At 47.3% G+C, this 21,574-nt stretch overlaps 8 protein-coding genes across 8 annotated transcripts; 3 read left to right on the top strand and 5 right to left on the bottom strand.

The window, feature by feature from the left end:
- Nucleotides 1–818: 818 nt before the first annotated feature.
- On the bottom strand, nt 819–2,823 carry F5147DRAFT_655762 (cytochrome P450; the record flags this gene model as incomplete). The annotated part of the gene is made up of 10 exons (XM_041434014.1): nt 819–1,032; nt 1,089–1,211; nt 1,268–1,349; nt 1,406–1,492; nt 1,546–1,648; nt 1,695–1,817; nt 1,866–2,115; nt 2,170–2,295; nt 2,348–2,496; nt 2,695–2,823. The coding sequence occupies 10 exons, from the start codon at nt 2,821–2,823 to the stop codon at nt 819–821; spliced, it is 1,386 nt and encodes a 461-aa protein (XP_041289214.1).
- Nucleotides 2,824–3,693: 870 nt separating this feature from the next.
- On the top strand, nt 3,694–4,371 carry F5147DRAFT_711744 (uncharacterized protein). Its single transcript, XM_041438334.1, has 4 exons — nt 3,694–3,723; nt 3,773–3,964; nt 4,026–4,134; nt 4,188–4,371. The coding sequence occupies exons 2-4, from the start codon at nt 3,816–3,818 to the stop codon at nt 4,197–4,199; spliced, it is 270 nt and encodes an 89-aa protein (XP_041289213.1). The 5' UTR covers nt 3,694–3,723; nt 3,773–3,815; the 3' UTR covers nt 4,200–4,371.
- Nucleotides 4,372–8,276: 3,905 nt separating this feature from the next.
- On the bottom strand, nt 8,277–8,798 carry F5147DRAFT_655760 (uncharacterized protein; the record flags this gene model as incomplete). The annotated part of the gene is made up of 1 exon (XM_041434013.1): nt 8,277–8,798. The coding sequence occupies one exon, from the start codon at nt 8,796–8,798 to the stop codon at nt 8,277–8,279; it is 522 nt and encodes a 173-aa protein (XP_041289212.1).
- Nucleotides 8,799–9,212: 414 nt separating this feature from the next.
- F5147DRAFT_582667 (uncharacterized protein) lies at nt 9,213–11,393 on the top strand (the record flags this gene model as incomplete). Its single annotated transcript, XM_041431672.1, has 2 exons — nt 9,213–9,370; nt 11,189–11,393. 2 exons carry the CDS (start codon nt 9,213–9,215, stop codon nt 11,391–11,393), a joined length of 363 nt encoding a protein of 120 aa, XP_041289211.1.
- Nucleotides 11,394–12,905: 1,512 nt separating this feature from the next.
- Nucleotides 12,906–14,021, top strand: F5147DRAFT_839387 (uncharacterized protein; the record flags this gene model as incomplete). The annotated part of the gene is made up of 7 exons (XM_041444212.1): nt 12,906–12,942; nt 13,012–13,018; nt 13,090–13,160; nt 13,228–13,250; nt 13,279–13,332; nt 13,389–13,434; nt 13,486–14,021. The coding sequence occupies 7 exons, from the start codon at nt 12,906–12,908 to the stop codon at nt 13,878–13,880; spliced, it is 633 nt and encodes a 210-aa protein (XP_041289210.1). The 3' UTR covers nt 13,881–14,021.
- Nucleotides 14,022–15,253: 1,232 nt separating this feature from the next.
- Nucleotides 15,254–17,474, bottom strand: F5147DRAFT_813975 (cytochrome P450). The gene is made up of 11 exons (XM_041443504.1): nt 17,401–17,474; nt 17,251–17,347; nt 17,060–17,196; nt 16,882–17,010; nt 16,580–16,829; nt 16,408–16,530; nt 16,259–16,361; nt 16,119–16,205; nt 15,981–16,062; nt 15,802–15,924; nt 15,254–15,745 (listed from the first exon to the last, which is right to left on the bottom strand). Exons 1-11 carry the CDS (start codon nt 17,412–17,414, stop codon nt 15,532–15,534), a joined length of 1,359 nt encoding a protein of 452 aa, XP_041289209.1. The 5' UTR covers nt 17,415–17,474; the 3' UTR covers nt 15,254–15,531.
- Nucleotides 17,475–17,916: 442 nt separating this feature from the next.
- On the bottom strand, nt 17,917–19,342 carry F5147DRAFT_711715 (uncharacterized protein). The gene has a single exon (XM_041438333.1). It carries the CDS (start codon nt 19,150–19,152, stop codon nt 18,301–18,303), a length of 852 nt encoding a protein of 283 aa, XP_041289208.1. The 5' UTR covers nt 19,153–19,342; the 3' UTR covers nt 17,917–18,300.
- A 135-nt stretch (nt 19,343–19,477) lies between these two features.
- F5147DRAFT_839384 (uncharacterized protein) lies at nt 19,478–21,506 on the bottom strand. Its single transcript, XM_041444211.1, has 2 exons — nt 21,345–21,506; nt 19,478–21,285 (listed from the first exon to the last, which is right to left on the bottom strand). The coding sequence occupies exons 1-2, from the start codon at nt 21,441–21,443 to the stop codon at nt 19,504–19,506; spliced, it is 1,881 nt and encodes a 626-aa protein (XP_041289207.1). The 5' UTR covers nt 21,444–21,506; the 3' UTR covers nt 19,478–19,503.
- Nucleotides 21,507–21,574: the final 68 nt, after the last annotated feature.

Here is a 21,574-nt window from a genome sequence, read left to right as displayed (position 1 = left end):
GTGTATATTTTTATCAATTGTAGCAATCAAGGTGTTCATGCTGTGATAATAGCATCTTGGTGAATTATGTTGTCAGTCTGTCACTACAGATTTAGTATGTATCATTTTGAGATTCTTGCCAATGATCATGTTGCTGATCATAAGTGTATTTGTGGCCGGTACTTGTAAGAATGATAACATTTAGACATGCCTATGCAATACTAGTCTTTTTGATGTCAATTTCATATGCTACATAAACATAAGCATTCATTATATACTTAGTCACTAGAGTCAACAGGGCATCACAATTGCGAAGCTTACCTGTTTTGCCTTCCAGATGTTCCCCTAAAATCCTTGTCACCACGATGACAATTATGAGTTCAGTAAAGGTAAGCATCCATTATAATTCAAGGGAGTACGGTCCACATATGTGTCACGATTGTAATACTAGATGTTATGTTAGCAATCTATGTTCCTTTGATGGCACCTCGACAAGTGATGTCTCATTCTTGTATATTTGGCAAGTTCTGCCATGTCTATCCTACAATGTAAGACTTAATAATGTGACCTATCATTGTTACACTTATTGTTTGTATTTTACTTAATATAATTATTTATATGCCTATATCATTTCATCATTGAATGTCTGATGTCGCAGTGTATCGAGAGATACTTGATGCGTGGTAACACGTGCAATTTCATTATTATAATCGTGCCTGTTTGAAGATATACAAAGTTAGGTGTAACGGTGAGTTTGAGTCGGATAGACGACGAAAAGACTCCAGAACGCAAGACAAACTCCTTTGCACAAAGATCCAAGTTTCTAGAATAAACGCCTCTTATTTGCCCGGTGCGCATAGTTCCCTGACCACATTCTCATCGATCCTCTTGGCAAAACATATCTCAAATGGAGCAGCATGTATGTTTGCGGTGTCCGAGAATGCAAGCGTGTCAATCTTCGTTGCAGGATTCTCCGAAAGGCGGAAAGCCCACAAAATGAAAGCCGTGTTGATGAAGACCGACCGATTCGCGACATGCTGACCAGGACACACTCTGACATTGTTAAGTAAGACATAAGAAAAGGTCGAGAGATGAACGATACCACTCACCGACGGCCAAAGCCATAAGTGAAAAACTTGAGATCACCGCGCACGCGACCTGCATCGTCGATCCAACGCTGAGGATTAAACTTGTGTGGTTCCGGGAAGACTTCAGGATCATTTGCGATAGCCCTGAAGTACGAGCATCAGACCCAAAGGTGAGAGGACGAAAATGACTGCCTACTGACCAATGGTTGCCGATAACAGTCGCACCTGCAGGAATGAGGTAGTTGTTCCAAATGATGTCCTTAGTCGCGCGATGCGCAAAGCCTGCAGTGAAAGGTGGTCGTTCGTTATCGCGTCATCACAACTCAAATAAGACGTACCTCCAAGAGTGACAGGTCTCCACCTGAGACTCTCGAGCATGAACGCAGTGACCTGCGGCAGCATTTCCTGATCATCAAATGTCGGCACTAATCAGGAGCTATTTGAGTCAGTAGACGAACAAAGAAGAGGCATAACCTACGCCGCGTACGCCCCACGACGTTATCGAGCTCCTCTTGTACGCGAGCCTGCGCATCCCTGTGAATGGCAGCAGCCATTATCATAAATGTGATTGCGGACGCAGTCTACAACAGTTGTAAACTTAAGACGTGATGGAATGTATGAACCTACCGTATCAAAAGCGGCCCCAAATATCGCTCCTCCAAGGTATCCCAGTTCCTGATCTTCGAGCTGGTACTGTTTCTGGTGCTCTACAATGAATTTCGCAAATGATGGCCTCGCAGTCCCCTCACGCTTCATGTTGGTGAGCGAGGATATTTGTCATTACAAAAAATCACGAACCATCTGTCTTCGCACCGCGTCCAGCTGCCCATTAAAAAGAGCCAGAGTATCTTGGTGCCATGCCTTCAGCTGACTCAAGTAGCCTGGGACGAAACGCAGGATTGGATACGTATCCACAAGGTATGCTCCCGGCTGGATAGCTTGACCAAAACGCGCAAGAGACTTATTGATGGCAACGATTTCAGGATCTGTATATGAAGTCGGAGTAATTTTTCCATAGATGAAGGACATGGCCACAGAAGCTGAATAACTAAAATGATCGGATTACGACGTGTACCGCGCAAGCAAGAGCTGGTGTTCGTACCGCATGGCATGACCTTGGTGGTTCTTTGGATCATTCAAGACATCTAGAACCAGATTTTTCGCATGCCTGGTCTGCATGGGTTCGTAGGTCTCCGCAACCTTGGGTTGCAAACCTGCATGGAAGACCCTACATTACATTCAGTCTCACTGATCGCACCTGGTATAGACAAGATGTGTACCTGCGCAGCCGGAGCAATCTCTCACCAGAGCCCTCAAGCACCACTCCCAACCCGCCAGACAACGTCTCGTGCACTGCAATAGAACGCGGGCGGTCGGCAAGATTTGCTCCCTCTTTTTCCATGATATCCACTGCAGCCTGTGACGTGATCTACTCCATGCCTGGATAGACAATGAATTGTTTTATGCTGACCTGATGACGTCCTATAATCACGAAAATCCTATGGCCTTGTTTGAGCGAGAACACAGGTCCATACTGTTCTGTCCATCTCGCGAATTGAAACGGCACACTGCGGGAGGGGTTAGATAGAGATCCTGATCATGCTGGTGTACCTTGAAAATGACTTACAATGATTTCGGCATCGCATTTCCTAATAGCCAACGTCCAGGTGGTCCAGGGGGTAACGGCAACCGTCTTGCGGCCTGGCATCGTTGTTTCACTATCCAGATGCTGGCTAAGATAATGATAACGGTGCATGCGGGGATGATAATCGCCATTGAAATGGTCCGGCTTGTTAATAGTCACGATTCAGACCTCCTGCTACTTTGCAACACGAAGTAGCCCAGAACAGAGAGGTGGTGACTTACTGTGATGTGCGAGTCAGTGCGACGGGTACGGTGAGATTAGTGTACATGATTACGCTGACTTATATTTATACAAACACGGATTGAACACCTGCGCGGATAAATCGGACCTGTGCGACTCACGCATTGCGGTCTCCCTATACTAGTATAGTAGGAACCTGATGACCACCCTGGTGATAAGTTAGTAGTGAACACGCGTGTTCCAAGACATTTCGACTCCACCTGAAGATTGAGGTAGATCTTCATGTCGTTCTCGATGACCCGTTATATTGATCGTGGCACAGGATCGTCGGTTCACAGAATATTATAATGGAGGTCGACTCGGCGGAAGTTCAGTATTCTGAAATAAAAATTTGTACTCCGAACTGATAACCTAATTACTAATGCAAGAAGCTTGATGCCCTGTACAAAGTTCTATTTTTAGAATGATGACACACTTTACTTCAGCTGAGTGGCCCGATCGAGTCGAGCTCCATCATGATTACAATATTTTGTAAACCTAACGGTCGACGGTCCTGTGGCACCAGCAATCCAACGGGTCATCGAGAACGACATGAAGATCTACCTTAATCTTCAGGTGGAGTCGAATTGTCTTGAAACACGCGCGTCCGCTACTAACATATCATCGCCAGGAATCAGGATGGTCAGCATCAGGTTCTTATACCATAGGAAGACCGTAATACGTGACTCGCACAGGTCCGATTCATCCGCGCAGGTGTTCAACCCGTCTTTGTATAAATATAAGTCGGTGTAATCGTGCACACTAATCTCACCGTACCCGTCGCATATCACAGTAAGTCACCACCTCTCTGTTCTGGGATACTTGACGTATTGCAAAGTAGCAGGGTGTCTGAATAGTGACTATCAACAAGCCAGACCATTTCAATGGCGATTATCATTCCCGCATGCACCGTTATCATTATCTTAGCCAGCATCTGGATAGCGAAACGACGATACCAGGCCGCAAGGGAGTTGCATTTACCGCCTGGACCGCCTGGACGTTGGCTATTAGTAAATACGGTGCCTAAGTCACAGTGAGTCTTTTGTCAAAGGACACCAACGCGATCTCTATCTAATCTCTAATCCCTCACGCAGTGCGCCGTTTCAATTCGCGAGGTGGACAGAACAGTATGGACCTGTGTTCTCGCTCAAGCAAGGCCATAGGATTTTCGTAGTTATAGGACGTTTTTGGAGTCTTTTCGTTGTCAGTCCGACTCAAACTCATCGTTACACCTAACTTTGTATATCTTCAAACAGGCACGATTATAATAATGAACTTGCACCCCTTGGTGTTACCACGCATCAAGTATCTCTCGATACACCGCGATAGTCTCCAAGTTGCGTTGCTGATCATGAGCCATTTACAGACAGCCCCCAGACAAAATGAAGTATAGTACTCAAGTGCTATCATTTTACCATTAAATTATTCCACCACCACCCATGCGCTTTCTTTTTCTAGCTGGCTCAAATGACGAGCAGACAACTTGACTTTGCTCTCAAAGTTGACACGTGTTTCATGGTGTGCTTCCCAGTCTCATGGTTCCGGTCACGATAGTCTTTGACGCGGGTGACAGCCCCATCAGCTATACTTTCTCTCCCTTCAGTTCGAAGCACCTACGCTGAAGCATCTTAAGCTATGTGACATCCTTGGCTTAATTCTTACTCGGCACTTCAAAGGTGAATTCAATTCGCACAGCCTGCTCCTACAGAACATCCCTGTCCTTCAATCCTGTAACAACTTATCTTCTACGGTTCTCCGCAAACATCTTGTTTATGTACGTTCATGTTGGAGTCTGAGAGAACGCACGCACCCGGAGATGAGTGACGTCGGACGACGGGCACAATCAAGCCATCCCCGACCGAACCAACCTTTTCGTATGTCTCAGTTTTATATATATTTTCTCCTACTCCCCCCGTATGTTAAAACTATGCTGTCGATCTGGAAATGTAAGTAATTGAAAAATGGACCTTTCAGGTCTTTAAAGCTTCAGGCCTCAGGTGTGATCTCACGGCGAGGGCGGCTGAGTCTCAAGATATCACCACATCTACAGGACTCTTGCAATATTCGTGATGAGGACTTCCGGGTCCACAATGCCCCACATCATGATGGTGGAACGGATGCTGCACATGCATGCGTTCGAGGTAAAAATGGTCATCATTCAAGAACCTGGATCCATTCTCATATGACGAGATATCATTGGCTCAAAAATCCCTTGCAACACCTGCAACGACATGCGGGACCTTCCACGAGCCTAGAACCTTGTGCTTCCGCTTTACCTGTCTCTTCACAGGTGCTCGTGGTGAGATTGGAGAGGATGGAAGCAGAGAATCGCCTAAACTTTTCTGCTTCATCTTCGTTGGACATGGTGACTTGTTAGCTTTCATCGATCTGTGCGTATGATTTATGAATGGAGTGCTTACTAGTAGATACAGACTGTGTAGGTGCTCTTATGTGGTTGTGTTACTGAGAACGAGAAAAATGTCTGCTTGGTTGGAAGCAGGGCCCTGATAGTGATCCTCACCTGTGCAAGAGTGAGCCGAGGTGAGCTGTTATTCCCACATTAGTAGGAGTGAATGCGACGCACCAAAATAAACGTTGAAACCCTCAATTGTAGGAGCCCGCAAGGGGACGCATCGAGGTGAGGCTACATGAGACAGTTAGTAGCAAAAGTAGTAAGAAGGCATCCGTGTGAGCATAAGTGCGGGCATCCACGTCAGTGCAGGAGTTCGCGTCGGTGCAAGCGCCTGCGTCAATACAAGTATCCGCGTCCACGAAAGTGCGGGAATCGACATGCGCACGGCAGCAGGTCTTTGCAAGGACGGTGATCACGCTTGCCAATGGTAGAAGGTGTCATAGTGACTGGGTGGATGATTCCTCCCCTTATCAGGTTTTGCGGTGAGGGACCTGACGAGATTTCACTTCCTACACGAGTGAGCTTGAGAGTCAGTGTGCCAGTGCTACTCGTGACCGGCTTCCACACCAGACTTGTCTTCGTTGCACAAAACGATCTGGGCCGTTGGAGCTTACCGGAGTTTGTAGCAGAAAAGAAAATCCGAATGGAGGACAGGGCACCAGAGCTTGCTAGAATTAATCTGCCAATGGGCGCTGTGGGGTACCTAGTAGGCAGAGAAGAGAACCCACATGCCGCACAGCCACTGCACGAAGTTCAACTTCTAACCAACTCCACACTCCGCTTGCGAACTAGTAATTTCAAATATCGTTGGTCTTGTCGTGTACAACCTCAGCATTGCACAGGGTTGCCTCATGGTGCACAGCGATATCAATAATAATATCGCCCATCGGGCTTCTGGCTAACACTGTGCAGTCGGACTCATAAAAAGCATTGTGATATATCATATGAGTCGGAGACTCATTGAGATCCACCACGTATACTGGCATGAGCACCCATGGTTGAGTCTTTTCAAGGGTAAATGAAGGAACTGTCTGTCTTTTAGTCGCATTGCAGGCCTGACCGGAAACTTGTGCAAACAGGTGGCCAACAAATACTTGGACTCGGCACAACAGCTCACCATCAAACTGGTCTAATGATGGATGCAACGTCTCTGGCAAAAAGTTCAGCTAGTGTGTCGAGCGTAGCCGGATTATGATCATAGGCCCGAGCAAGTACTACAAGCTCCCACACTTGCGACAGTCAACCAATTTCAAATATGAATTGAAACCCTAAAGTGCCAACACACTTTGTACGCCTCATGGTAGTACACAGCTCTCCTATATTGAAAACATTGCCCATTGCCCAAGACTAAATCTAGATGCGGGCTTAGGGTTGGGTATTTGTCAGGTTCACACACGAGCCCATTCAGTGAAATAGTCCGTATCTTACAGCCAGCCCAATGTGACAATCACCCGTACCATATGGGCCATCCCAGATGGGCCCATGGGCAATTGTAGCCGTAACATATGGCTGGGCCCATCATTGACAATACTCGTGAGTCTCGGCTGGGCCCATACTAGTTGAGTAGTATACCTGTGGGCCAATGGATAAATTGTAGATATGATATACAGCTGGGCCCATAGGTAATATTATAGATGTAATATACAGCTGGGCCCATGATGCTAGTTATCCTCTCGGCTGGCCCATATAGTGCCTCGGCCAGCCATGACACCAAAATGTTGGCCAGTCCACATGGTACCTCGGCCAGCCATGACACCAAAACATCGGCCGGTCCACATGGTACCTCAGGCCAGCCATGACACCAAAACATCGGCTGGTTCATATAGGTCCTCAGCCAGCCATTGGACTGGAATGGCTGGCAATGTGCCTGCCTCTGGCAGATGGAAGCTGGTGTGGCCTTGACCTAATAATAATGCTACCTATGACAATGCCCAAAGGCTCTACCCCTACTGACTAATCTATGCAAAGGCCAGTCCATATGGTGCCTCGGCCAGCCATGATACCAAAACATCAGGCCGGTCCCTATGGTGCCTCAGCCAGCCATGACACCAAAATGTTGGCCTGGTCCATATGGATACCTCTGCCAGCCATGACACTGAAATGTCGGCCAGGTCCATATGGTACCTCGCCAGCCATGACACTAAAACATCAGCCAGTCCATATGGTACCTCTGCCAGCCATGACACTGAAATGTCAGGTCGGTCCATATGGTCCCTCAGCCAGCCATGACACTAAAACATCAGGCCGGTCCGTATGCTCCCTTGGCCAGCCATGACACCAAAATGCTGGCCAGTCTGTGGACACTCAGACACCACTCCCTGCTCCTCCTTCATCCATTCCTCCTCCATCTCCTGCTTCTCAGCCCTCATCCATGCCCACCTTGGATTCTATCCTCCATCCCATCCTTAACCATCTTGAGGAAGTTGCAGAGAGAGTAGATGGGTGTTTTGCTAGACTTGGTGGAGAGATTCAGTGGTTGGAGAAGGTGATTTTGACTGAAGATATTCACCATTTGCACTTTCCTTGGCAGTCTTTTCTGTTTCTTGGTGATGGACTGACTGGGGACAATTAGTATTCAAAGCCCCCATGAGATATGACACTCAACTCTCCACTGGGTGGCAATTGAGGGTGTTTACATAGCATCTTTTCCTGACACTTTCCTTAGATTATGTCTGCATTTTGCTGCTTATATAATCATCTTCTACCTTCGCCTAGGACTCTATGGTTATTGCCTGATTTCCCCAGTTTCCAGTTCTTGATGGCTCCCCGTTATTTAGTAGCATTCCCTAGTTGTAACTTTCCTAGTTGTAGCTTCTTCAGCTCACTACTTAGCTCCTGGAACTCAGCTGGGTGACATTGGCTTGGAGTGTCTCTTTCACTCTTTTTCTAGCAAGACCCAACATTTTCCTGCTGCCCAGTAGGATTGTTGTTTTCATACTGGTTGATGTTTTGGTGTCATGGCTGGCCAAGGGAGCATATGGACCGGCCGATGTTTTGGTGTCATGGCTGGTGAGGTACCATATGGACCGGCTGATGTTTTGGTGTCATGGCTGGCCAAGGTACCATATGGACTGGCCGATGTTTTGGTGTCATGGCTGGCCAAGGTACCATACAGTGGACCGGCCGACATTTTGGTGTCATGGCTGGCTGAGGTACCATACAGTGGACCGGCCGATGTTTTGGTGTCATGGCTGGCCAAGGTACCATACAGTAGACCGGCCAACATTTTGGTGTCATGGCTGGCCGAGGCACCATAGGGACTGGCCAATGTTTTGGTGTCATGGCTGGCCGAGGTACCATACAGTGGACCGGCCAACATTTTGGTGTCATGGCTGGCCGAGGCACCATAGGGACTGGCTGATGTTTTGGTATCATGGCTGGCTGAGGCACCATATGGACCAGCCGATGTTTTGGTGTCATGGCTGGCCAAGGTACCATATGGACTGGCCGACATTTTGGTGTCATGGCTGGCCAAGGCACCATATGGACCAGCCAATGTTTTATTATCATGGCCGAGACTCAATATAGACTGGCCAAAATTTTAATTTCATGGCCAGCCAAGAGACCATATAGTAGACCAGCCGAGAGGCCAACTAGCACTATGGGCCCAGCCATATTTACATCTACAATACACTCATGGGCCCAGCCATATATTACCTCTACAATATATTCATGGGCCCAGCCGTATATTACCTCTAAAATATGCCCTTGGGCCCACATGGGATGGCCCATATGGTATGGGCAATTGTCACATTGGGCTGACCGTAAGATACAGGTATGATTCACTGCAGTATGTGCACACACTGCAATGATTTAAGGCTGCACCAATGCTTCTCCGCAACTCACATTTACTACCACTTCCACCATCATGGATCCTGCAAGGATAAGAAAGAAAATCAGTCACTTTCAAATTCTCGTTATAGGAAGAGTGAACACAGGAAAAACCACCATCCTGCAGAGAGTTTGCAACACACGGGATAATCCAGAAATCTACAACAGCACCGGGGAAAAGGTGGGCGTCCACCTGTCCCTGTGGTATTGATGTATCAGTCCCTATAGTTATAGCAGAACCCTGATACATTAATTACTACGAGTCATAGGGCAGTCTGATACATCATTCTACTATTGATTACAGTCCCTCTCATCCACCCAATATAGGATTTGTTCTCCCTCAGCCAACACCATGTTATTCCATTCCTGTCATCGATTGAGGATCTGTGATTGAATCTCATTTTGAGCTGATTTAGTAACTATTCATAGAAGCTTCAATGCTGTGGTGCCACACTTGTGCTTGTCGTCTGCAACAGCGAGCTCATATATAGTATCAATCTGCATGCTTTTCCACGGTGCTTTGCGTGTCTGTGTCTATACATGTCTATACAGTGTGAATATCATACTTACTACTGGTAGGCTCTCACATGTCTACATAGTATTATAAGAACGGAGCGATTTCCAATGAAGAGTGCTGATGCAGACCAGCCTTCTGAGAGCGTGATGTCACTGAGACACTTGAAGCGCTGACCTCTAGCAGGTTTGAGCACCCGATGGGGAGCAAGGGGATGCTAGGAGGACCAGTGAAAGCTCGTGCGACATGTGCATGAAAAAGGTAAAACAATAATGAGATAAAGAAAAGTCAACAAAAAGACCTGTAATGCACCTGCTAGAGCAATGACCAACTCCAATGTCTCTTAGATCTCCACTTTTTCAGTCTCAAGAGCCTCCAGGTCGTCATCCAGGAGAGTAGACCAACATGTTACCGCAAGCTAGACAGTGCCAGATAGTTCAGGTGCGAGGTTTTGGCAGGACAATGGAATTGAGGATAGTGTAGTTGGGCACAGGGAGGGTATTACGACAAGGCGGCAGGTGGAGCAAGGGTGTGGTGAACAGCACAAAAATACAACATTGAATGTACATAGTACATCAATAATAATAAAAGGTTTGTAATGCAGCAACAAAAGACTCACCAAGACACTGACATCATGATATATTTCCATGTGAAACTAGGAGAGGTTTTGGAATGTTGTTGCAACGTTGTTGTTGTGTTGACATTGTACTGGTAACAGAAGTGTTCAACGATGCATGCGTTTGAACCAAGTATCACAGCCACAACTTCGGGACAGATTCAACTACAATTCTGATATCACAACTACAGTACACACAGAATACAGTAGCTACTAAATGTGAATATGTTAGATATACTATGATGATATATGCACCTTTCCCTTTGCAAGAGTGAAACAGAAAAAAAACTATGAGGAAAGTCAGGTAAGTATTGGCATGCAGCACAAGTTGTGGAACATCTGGCGCACTGTGACAGTCACCACTGGTCACCGTTTTATGACCAGCTGCAACAAATTCTGAATCCCAGTAAGAGTGCGTAAATGTAGCACCTTCAATGATAGAGGATGAGAAAGCCAGCTAGCCCGATGCATGAGAAGGACAGGTGAAAGCACGGACCATCTGCAGCTGATTCAATAGAGAATGAAGGCATGGCGGAATTGTCCGAGAAGAAGATTCTAGATCAGAACCAATCACATTAGTAACCGAAAGAAGCATTGATGGTGAAATGAAGGCAGGGTCCAGGTCCAGGGAACTGATCCAGCCCGAAGGTGGCTTCTTCAAATGATCCTCCAGTGATATATCAGCCCTATAAATTATAGGTGCCTATGGATTACAGTAATTAATGTATCACAGTTTTACTATAAGTTATAGGGATTTGATGTATCATTCTCACAGTATGGCCTGCGGGCGTCACACTGCTAGTAGGAGTATGGTAGTGACCCATCGACATTAGATTGACCTTACAGTTTTAATGGCATCTAGAGAGGTAAGGTGTGCTCCTAGTCGATGCCATGAACTGACGTGCTCTCAGCGTGGACTGCATGACATCGAAAATGAAATGGTGTTCAAGAGCAACCCAGGGTTCATGTTCCATGATTCATGCGGTTTCGAGGCAGGCAGCATATCCGAATTTGAAAAGGTCAAGGCATTCATCGCAAGCCGCTCCAAGGAAATGCAAATAAAGAATCAACTACATGCTATCTGGTAATTGCAACCGATCAATTGTGACAATGTGCCATCTCACAGATTCAACATAGGTACTGCATTCCCATGGACGAGGCCAGTAGGTCTTTCACTGCAGGTGAAAACAAATTTTTCTCTCAATGCGACACAGGAAGCAGTAAGCTTTCACATTCCACCCTCATTGATGTTCAGCTGATACGCAGAATCACAATCCTCAGTTCCAGTGATCGTGTTGTTCACCAAATTTGATGCCCTATACGATGTCGAATATGCAAAGCTAAGGAAGGAAGGAAGATCTTGGAAAGACGCTAAGTAACTGGCCCCGAAACAAGCCGAACCGTCATTCCCTAACAGGCCACAATTGAAGTTTCTCAAGGATGTGTGATGGCCCCCAAAATGTTATGTATGCCTTTCTAGTAAGCCGGTTTGTGGTCGAGTCACAATACATGATGACCTTTAATCTATTAGACATGAAGAAGGATGATGCAGATTGCAAGACACTCATCGAGCACACGGCTGGAACTCTGGATAATGAAGTACTTCAGCAATTATTCGTCTCAACCCAGCAAAGCAACTTGGAGATCTGCATGAAATATGCAGTTGAGCGGTAACTACCCATGGTCTCATTCACCTGCCGCAAGCATTAACGATTGATATTGCACAGAACACTCTCAAACCATTTTGACTCTGTAGAGACAACAACATCTGAGGGTTATCAGAGGATAATAGGGTCACTGGGCACCTGGTTTCCACACATTCATGTAAGATTACCATAAAGTTCGAACATTGCTCTCATTTACATTGGGTGTTTACTTGCAGGTAGTACATGTGTCAATCCTTGTTCGAACTCGAGCCATGCTGATCCAAGTCGTTGCCCACTGTTCGCAGTATGTGAGTGTGTCGATCCTCATTCGAGCAACAGCCATGCTGATCCAAGTCATTTCCCACTGTTCACAGGGAGTGAGTGTGTCGATCCTCGCTCGAGCAACAGCCATGCTGATCCAAGTCATTGCCCACCATTCACAGAGAGTGAGTGTGTCGATCCTCATTCAAGCAACAGCCATGCTGATCCAAGTCGTTGCCCACCGTTCGCAGCAAGTGAGTGTGTCAATCCTCATTCGAGCAACAGCCATGCTGATCCAAGTCATTGCCCACCGTTCGCAGTATGTGAGTGTGTCGATCCTCATTCGAGCAACAGCCATGCTGATCCAAGTCATTGCCCACCATTCACAGGATGTGAGTCCATTGACTCTTTGTTGAGTTCAACCATTCCTGACCAATGCAATTGACCATCTATTGGCAGGTCAGTACATTGATCCTCCAGCAACTTTCAGCTACTGATCTAAGACATCGTCTATTCATTGACAGCTTGTGAGTGTAATTATCCTCTGTCGACCTCCTGCCTTCCTTACTGATGCAATTGCTGATTTATTGTTAGGATGTGGGTGTATTGATTCTACATCGCCCTCACTGACCAAACACAATACCGCTCGGTTGACAGATTGTGAGTTTCTCGATCCACCATCAAACACGAGCCATGCTGACTGAAGACATCGACCATCCATTCACAGGATGTAAGCGCATTGATCCACAGTCGAATTGGGACCCCACTGACCATTGAAACTGCTCATCCCTGTTGACAGTTCATGAGTGTGTTCATCCGCCATTGAGCTCGAGTCTTGCTCACCGACTACATTACTGATCTGTTGACAGTTTGTGAGTTTCTCGATCCTCATCCTCAATCGAGCTCTAGCTTTCTTCGCCGATGGCATTGCTCATCCATTGCCAGAAAGTCAGTGTGCTGATCCTCCAACAAGTTCGAGGTTTGCTTACCATTGAAATCATGCATCCTTCAATAGAGAGTGGGTCTCAAGCCTTGCTAGTGAATGTCATCGCTGATCCATCAATAGGAAGAGCTTGGCAACGATCACTGTGTAGAGATACAGTCTAGGTTACTCTCTGTGGTATGTCTAATTGGTTACAGATTGTGCACAAATGTCTCATGTTGGGACTCTGTCAGGCCTCCCACTCATCACCCTTGGAGGATATCGTTCAGCTCATTCCTGGTGAATTTTGAGGCTATGTTGTGATGAACCTGCTTATTATTGACCATTTAGCTGGTGTCATTATCTTCGAACACTCTTTCTACATTTTTGACAAGCGGCGCTATCTTCAGGACAAGAAGGAGTCTGATCCCTTGTTTCATGTCACTCTCGAGCAGTACATGACATCCCCACATGCAGCTACTGTCAGGGAAGCTGTGAGTGCTGCCGTCCAGGCATATGAAGAAGCTATGAGGACTGCCATCTATCCATATCAAGGAAAACTGCCTTCTTGGATAAAGAAGTTGCCGTTTGAATCTTTCAAGAGGAAGGCAAAAGAAAAAGAATCTGCGAAGGCAGAGTTCATCGAAGCTGTTCTTGAAATTGCTCTAAATCATCGTCTGCATATGTTTCACCGTCACATTGAGGCAGCACTCCTGCTGATCCGCTTGTTTTCAGCTAGACCTTAATGTTGCGCAGTGCAACACATCATCATGATCAATGATGCTTCAGAGAGGAGAGGAGTGGAAGTGTCTGGGCTGTGAAGGTTTCTTGTAATGTTTGTTGGGGTAGATTCAGGATGTGGAACTGTATTTGTATGATCATGCGATATAGCGCTTTGTGTGGTATGGGGTGTATGTGTTTACAGAATGTCAGTCACCCTCAGTCGAGACCGTGGCGAGAGCTAACTGCGCTTGATGTGCTTCTCAAGTATCTGTGGTACGGTTGGAATCTGCTGACACACTGCACATGACTGATAGAAGAACAAGGCGCCTTCCAGGTGCATGAGCGGCTCCTATCCTTCTACTGCAGCAAGCTCCCTACGTGGAATATTTCAATCTTATCATTGGCTCTTTCACCGGCATGTGTACTCTGAACAGTCCAATAGACCTTTCTTAACCTTAAATGACTTGGAACACTTTCTGAGAGTATGGATTCAAACAGCAGCTCACTCAACATAGTATAATTTGCGTACATGGGAACATGCCTGTCGTATCGTTTGACCTGTGGGCCGGGGACAATGGGAGTCAGAGAGATATCAACAATCTATATCTATCCTAGCATCGTGGAAGAAGATGACATCGCGACAGCCACAGGGATGCTGGGCTCGGGAATAGAAATTGGCATAAACAGCACAGCAGAGCTCCCGGGAGATTGTATACCATGAGTTGTGACGTTGATATTTATCCCTCCGTAGGGCCCTGGAATTGGCATATGAACGTTCATTCCAGGTTGGGATTCTTGGGTTTGCAAAGCTGCCTCAGGTAGTAATGGCACTGCAAGGCTCACAGAAGGCGCCGGCTCGGGTTGGCTGGCCACTGACTGAGAGCTCATTGCTAAACCGGGCCGCTCGCGAAAATTCACGACATATTGACTCGGACAGTGTGGGATCAACCGCATGAGAATAGAGAGAAGAGTCCTGTATGATTCAAGTGCAGTCGTTTTGATAATGGCCCTCAACCAGGAGATGAACATGCGAATGTATCCTTTCCGCATGACGACGGAGGTAACCGGGATCAACTCATGCAAGGGGCCCCGGCCAAGGGCTATAGGTTTTCGCTCAAGAATATCATCACCAACTCAGACACCACGTGATATAGGGCTTATTGTTGACACGTGCCACATCTTCGGAGGTGCCTCGAAGTGAAGGTATAAAAATTACAGCTGATGGGGCTGTCAGTCGTGTTAAAGACTACCTTGACCGGAACCATGAGACTGGGAAGCACACACTGAAACTCGTGTCAACTTTGAGAGCAAAGTCAAGTAGTCTGCTGCCTGTTTTCCGTTTCGGCCAGCTAGAAAAAGAAAGCGCATGCGGGGTGGCGAAATGATTGAATGGTAAAAGGTAAGCACTTCAGTGCCATACTTCATTTTGTCCGAGGGCTGTCTGTAAACGGCTCACGATCAGCCACGCAACTTGGAGACTATCGCAGTGTATCGAGAGATACGCGATGCGTGGTAACACCAAGGGGAACCAGTTCATGATTGCAATCGTGGCTGTGAGAAGATATGCAAAGTTAGGTGTAACGATGAGTTTGAGTCGGACAGACAACGAAAAGACTCCATAACGCAAGACGGACTCCTTTGCACGAAGATTCAGGTTTCTAGAATGAACGCCTCTTATTTGCCCGGTGCGCATAGTTCCCTGATCACGTTCTCATCGATCCTCTTCGCAAAACATATCTCAAACGGAGCAATATGTACGTTTGCAGTGTCCGAGAATGCAAGCGTGTCGATCTTCGCCGCAGGATTCTCTGAAAGGCGGAAAGCCCACAGAGTAAGAGCCGTGTTGATGAAGACAGACCGATTCGCGACATGCTGACCTGCACAGACTCTGACATTGTTAAGTAAGGCATAAGAAATGGTCGAGAGATGAACGATGCCACTCACCGACGGCCAAAGCCAAAAGGGAAAAACCGGAGATCACCGCGCACACGACCTGCATCGTCGATCCAACGCTGAGGATTGAACGTCTGTGGTTCTGGAAAGACTTCAGGATCGTTTGCGATAGCCCTGAAACACGAGCGTCAGACCCAAAGGTGACAGGACGAAAATGATTGCGTACTGACCAATGGTTGCCAATGACAGTAGCACCTGCCGGAATGAGGTAGTTGTTCCAAATCATGTCCTTAATCGCGCAATGCGCAATGCCTGTAGTGCAAGGTGGTCGTTCAATATCGCGTCATCGCAACTCAAATAAGACGTACCTCCGAGAGTGACAGGTCTCCACCTGAGACTCTCGAGCATGAAAGCGGTAACCTGCGGCAGCATTTCCAGATCAGCAAACGTCGGCACTAATCAGGAGCCATCTCAGTCAGTAGACGAACAAAGAAAAGCCATAACCTACGTCGCGTACGCCCCACGATGTTATCGAGTTCCTCTTGTACGCGAGCCTGCGCATCTGCATGAGTGGCAGCGGCCATCATCATAAATGTGATTGCGGACGCAGTCTACAAAAATTGTCGAGCGAAGACGCGATGCAATGCAAGAACTTACCGTATCAGCACCGGCCCCAAATATCACTCCTGCAAGGAATGCCATTTCCTTGTCTCCGAGCTGGTACTGTTTCTGGTGCTCTATCATGAACCTCGCAAAGGATGGCTGTGCAGTCCCCTCGCGCTTCACAGTGGTGAGCGAGCATATCTATCATCACGAGAAAATCACGAACCATCTGTCTTCGCACTGCGTCTAACTGCCCGGTATAGAAAGCAAGTTCTTCTTTGTGCCATGCCTTCAGCTGACTCAGGTAGCCTGGTACGAAACGCAGGATTGGATACGCATCCACAAGATATGCTCCCGGCTTCATAGCTTGACCAAAACGCGCAGAAAACTTATGGATGGCAACGACTTCAGGATCTGTATATGAAGTCGAAGTAATCTTTCCATAAGCGAAGGACATGATCACGGAAGCTGAATAACTGAAATCTTCGGATTATCACCTGTACCGCGACTAATAGTTTGTGTTCATACCGCATGGCATGTTTCTGGTGGTTCGTTGGATCATTTAAGATATCTAGAACCACATTCTTCGCATGTCTGGTCTGCATGGGCTCATAGGTTTCCGCAACCTTAGGTTGCAAGTTTGCATGCAAGACCCTGCTTTGCATTTAGTCTCATTGGTTGCACCTAGTAGAGACAGGATGCGTACCTGCGCATCCGGCGCAATCTCTCAGTACTGCCCTCAAGGATCACTCTGAACCCGCCAGACATCGTCTCGTGCACCGAAACGGAACGTGGGCGGTCGGCAACATTTGCTCCCTCTTTTTCCATGATATCCACTGCAGCCTGTGGCGTGATCTACTTCATGCCTGGCTAGATAATGAATTGTTTGACGCTGACCTGATGACGTCCTATAACCACCACAATCTTATTGCCTTGTTTGAGCGAAAATACAGGTCCGTATTGTTCTGTCCATCTTGCGAATTGAAACGGCGCACTGCGTGAGGGGTTAGATAGGGATCATGTTGGTGTCCCTTCACAATGACTTACTATGACTTTGGCATCACATTTCCTAATAACCAACGTCCAGGTGGTCCAGGGGGTAAGGGCAACCGTCTTGCGGCCTGATATCGTTGTTTCACTATCCAGACGCTGGCTAAGATAATGATAAGGGTGCATGCAGGAATGATAATCGCCATTTGAAATGGTCTGGGTTGTTAATAGTCACGATTCAGACACCCCGCTACTTTTCAACACGTTCAGTACTCTAGAACAGAGAGGTGGTGACTTACTGTGATGAGCGACGGGTAGGGTGAGATTAGAGCTCATGGTTACACTGACTTATACTTATACAGACACGAATCGAACACCTGCGCAAATTGGTCGTGCCACCTGTGTGATTCATGTATCAGTGCGGTCTTCGCATAGTAGGATAGGAAGCTGATGGAACCACCCTGGTGTAGTGGACGCTCCAGTGCCAAGACATTTCGACGCGGCGGCGTGGGTCAATATTTACACTCCGAACTTATAAGAAGCTGCCTAATTAATCTACCTAAAAGATTTTGAGGATAATGAGACGGACGCGGCAGCGCGACGCCAGGTATCTGCATCCACCCATCTCACACATAGGTTACGCATAGCTAGGGCTACTTTGACTCCGAACCACCCCAAATACATGGAACACTTGGGTGGCGAGTAAATCGCGATCGATGTCCCCGTATGTGTTGTTATGTTTTACAAATGACAGTAGTACATACTTACGAGTGTACGAATTATAAATGTGATGCAAATGCCTTACATGATACATATGTAGATGTGGCTAATACTAATGGTGAATTGCATGTCGTCTGGCTGGATGCCTGCAGCCAGCCAGTGGGGATGTCATAATACGGGCGTAGAACAAAATCGTGTGAAGTGGGATAACAGAAGGTCATCCAAATCGCGAAATCATCACCATCGTACAGCCTTGAGGTTTCTCAGTTCCCTCTGAACGTCTCTGATATCAGATCGATTCCACTCGCCAACCCAATCGCTGTTTGTCTGAGTCTCCGGGAGAACTTCAGGCCTCGGAGCAAAAGGTATATTTCGTGGGCTCGTGACGTGGACGGACATACTGCGTCGCTTCCCATTGGGCACGCCTTCTTTGGAAGGTAATTGAGCGTGCGGCACTTGTGCTGTGACTAGTTCAGGAGGCACATTCTCGCCTAGATGACGGGCAAGTTTTGCCATCCGCTTTCTCCGTAATTCTGCCGCGTCGAAACTTGGTGTACGAGGCGTAGGGGGGAAATAAGCGGAGGGTGTGCGAGCTGAGGAAGGTGTGTGCGGTAGTGATGTAGTACGGTGGTGGTCGGTGGGCGATACAGGGATGGTGTTCATGCGGAGGTACAATGGTCTGGGTTTATCTGCCGACTTTCTGCCACGCGCGGGCAGGCCTGGCGGTGTCACCGAGAGGGACTCCGTGCTCCGCATGCTCAAAGGTAGCGAGACGAGCGAGGCGGATGGGGAGTGGAAGGATGACGTTGAGGCTGAGCTAAATGATGTTACAGAGGGGGAGCCTTTGTGGTAATGCGTGAATATGGAACCCTGGCGCTTCAGTGCTTTGCCTGTCACTGTTTTTTTATTAACACCGATGGGGAGGAGTGTGATAGGAACGTCTGCTTCGAGGAGGTAGGGTGTGGTGCCCATAACTGCTTCCAATTTACGAGCAGAACGTATGAGACGCATGCGCTGTTGTGAGTCAAGGATATTTGTAGTAGGTGGGGGACATGGATATATGATCGTCGAGATCGCGGTAGAAGACATTGCGCAGCAAGAGATTACTAGAGAGCAGACAAGGAGTCTTAAAGTGAGCGGTTTAGGAGCACGCGGTAACCAATGTGACAATAAGATTCACAAAAACGAAACAAGAAAAACCAAGTACACAGTACTTGTCGAAAGACGGACACGAAGGGAGTGAAATTGAGAGGTCAGTTGATATAAGCCGAAAGACAATTCAAGCAAAAACCTTGTTACATAACAATAAGCAGCGCGCTGCCAGCATGAGGCCATGTGATATATAACAAAACACTTATGTAAACAAGAACAAAAAGATTTGTCCAAACTATTGTTCCGTATTAGGAACCAATACAACGCATTCCCTTTTGGTCACTAGGTCTAAGTACATTTGGAAGGGCATAAAACACCGGTAGTGAAGCTTCTGTGCCATTCAGCCGCCAGCGAACTCTTTGCAATACAGCTCATATCAATATGCTGCGATACGATATCCTCCAACACATGCACATCTTTTTTCGCTGTCGCCAGTTCAAGATAGTCCAAAATACGTGGACCCCTTTCCTTCGCAAGGCTTTCCGCCCTTCGCTCCAAAAAGAGCTTCAGGCGTTCACAATCGGACGAAGCAAGACACAGGTGAGTAAGCACAGGGGCCGGGCTGCTGGTTTTTGGATCGTCGGGATACATATTGAGTGCATCGAGGAAACACTGCTCCGGGTCGATGAGGGTGAGGCGTCGAAGTCGCGAGCATTTCTGTAACATGCGGTAAGCCAGAAAAACAGGAGCCTCATGCAAATTTTTCAGAGGATCGTCGTCTTGCCAGAAGAGGTTGGAGACCAAAGGTGGTAGACTAAAATGTTCGAGTGCGAGCGTTTCAACTTGTTCGAGTAGTGAACACACATAAACCAGATGTTCGAGGAGGATCGTAGAAGAAAATTTGTTGAAGGGTTGAAGGGCAGGCATGTTCTGGATGATCAGGCTGTTCGAGTCGAATCCGTCTTTGAAGTGCTGAGTAAGAATTGAGCGAGAGACGTCACATAACTTGATGTGCTTCAGTGCAGGCGCCTCGAAGTGAAGGAAAAAAATTATGGCTTCCCACTGCGATAGATAACCGAGCGTAAGGTCTGTGAGCCTCGGCAAGTTCGTCGGCAACTCGTCCGCGTTACAGGGTAGCCTCCCAAACCGCTGAATGGCGCCTTGGATCTCGAGCTTTTCCAGAGTCTCTCCGTTCAATGTAAGAATGTATTTCAGCACATCCATCGAAGGTCGATTATGCAAGGTCATGAAATTAATCGATAGGGATGTCAGACGCGTTAGGGACCACCGAGACCACGAGACTGGGAACCCGGACAATGAAACCCGTGTCAACTTTGGGAGCAAATCCAAGTTGTCCGCTGTCTGTGTCTGTTCTTCGTTTTGGCCAGCCAGAGAAAGAAAGCGCATGTGTGGTGGCAAAATAATTGAATGGTAAAAGGATATGACTTCAGTGCCAAACTTCATTTTGTAGGTCTCCAGATTCTCCATGGGGACTTTCTGTAAACGATTCGTGACCAGCCGCGCGACTTGGAGAGTATCGCAGTGTATCGAGAGATACTTGATGCGTGGAAACACCAGGCGGAGCCAATCCATTATTATAATCGTGCCTGTTTGAAGATATACGAAGTTGGGTGTAACGAGGAGTTTGAGTCGGAGAGACAACGGAAAGACTCCAGAACGCGAGGTGAACTCCTTTGCACGAAGAAGAGATGTATTTACGATAGCGTGCCCTCCGTCAACATTGTACATGTTATCGGTCGTGATGGTGATGTCCGCCCACAACGAGGAGCAGCTGAAAGCGACCTTACGCCATGTGGGACAAACTTGCGATACTGAGACCGCAAAATCGATACGTTGTTGGGAGTCGCGACAGGACACGCCCAACTTGAATATGTGCAGGATGAGCTCTGCAGGCAATGTATTGATTGGACTCTTGCGCACGGGCTGGAGTTCGCTAGCTCGATTCATGACGCTGAAGGGTGTGTTATTTTGCAAGCCAGGCGCTTCCGTGTACTGAGCCGTGGCGGGTGGCACATTATTTGGAGCGAGCACTGCAGTTTGCATGTTGCCAAGGATCTTTCTAGGTAGCAAGGAGAATACGGGAGTTGCGAGGATTCGAGAGTGATTGGTCTGTTGAGAAGAGAGCGGTTACAAGAAAAAGAATGGCCAACGGAGTCCAACTTAAATACCGTCAACTTGAAGGGAAGTCCAAGAAGCCACAATGACATTGTCCAGTCCATAGCGACAAAGGGTAGGTCATGGTTGCACATGCTTTGTTGCACATTCATTGATGGGGGCGTGTTGAAGAGGGTGCATGACTTGTTCCCTGTATCTACCGGCTGGGACTAAGGCCTCCGATGTGTTGAGCTGAGCTTGCGTAGACAGCAACTTGTAAGTAAGGTCGGAGTACAAAGTTCTA

Source organism: Suillus discolor (genome assembly GCF_016758755.1).
Source record: "Suillus discolor strain FC423 chromosome Unknown F5147scaffold_57, whole genome shotgun sequence".
In the NCBI taxonomy this organism is placed as follows: domain Eukaryota; kingdom Fungi; phylum Basidiomycota; class Agaricomycetes; order Boletales; family Suillaceae; genus Suillus; species Suillus discolor.
The sequence above is the reverse complement of the archived record's forward strand: the minus strand, read 5'-3'. Positions and strand labels throughout refer to the sequence as shown.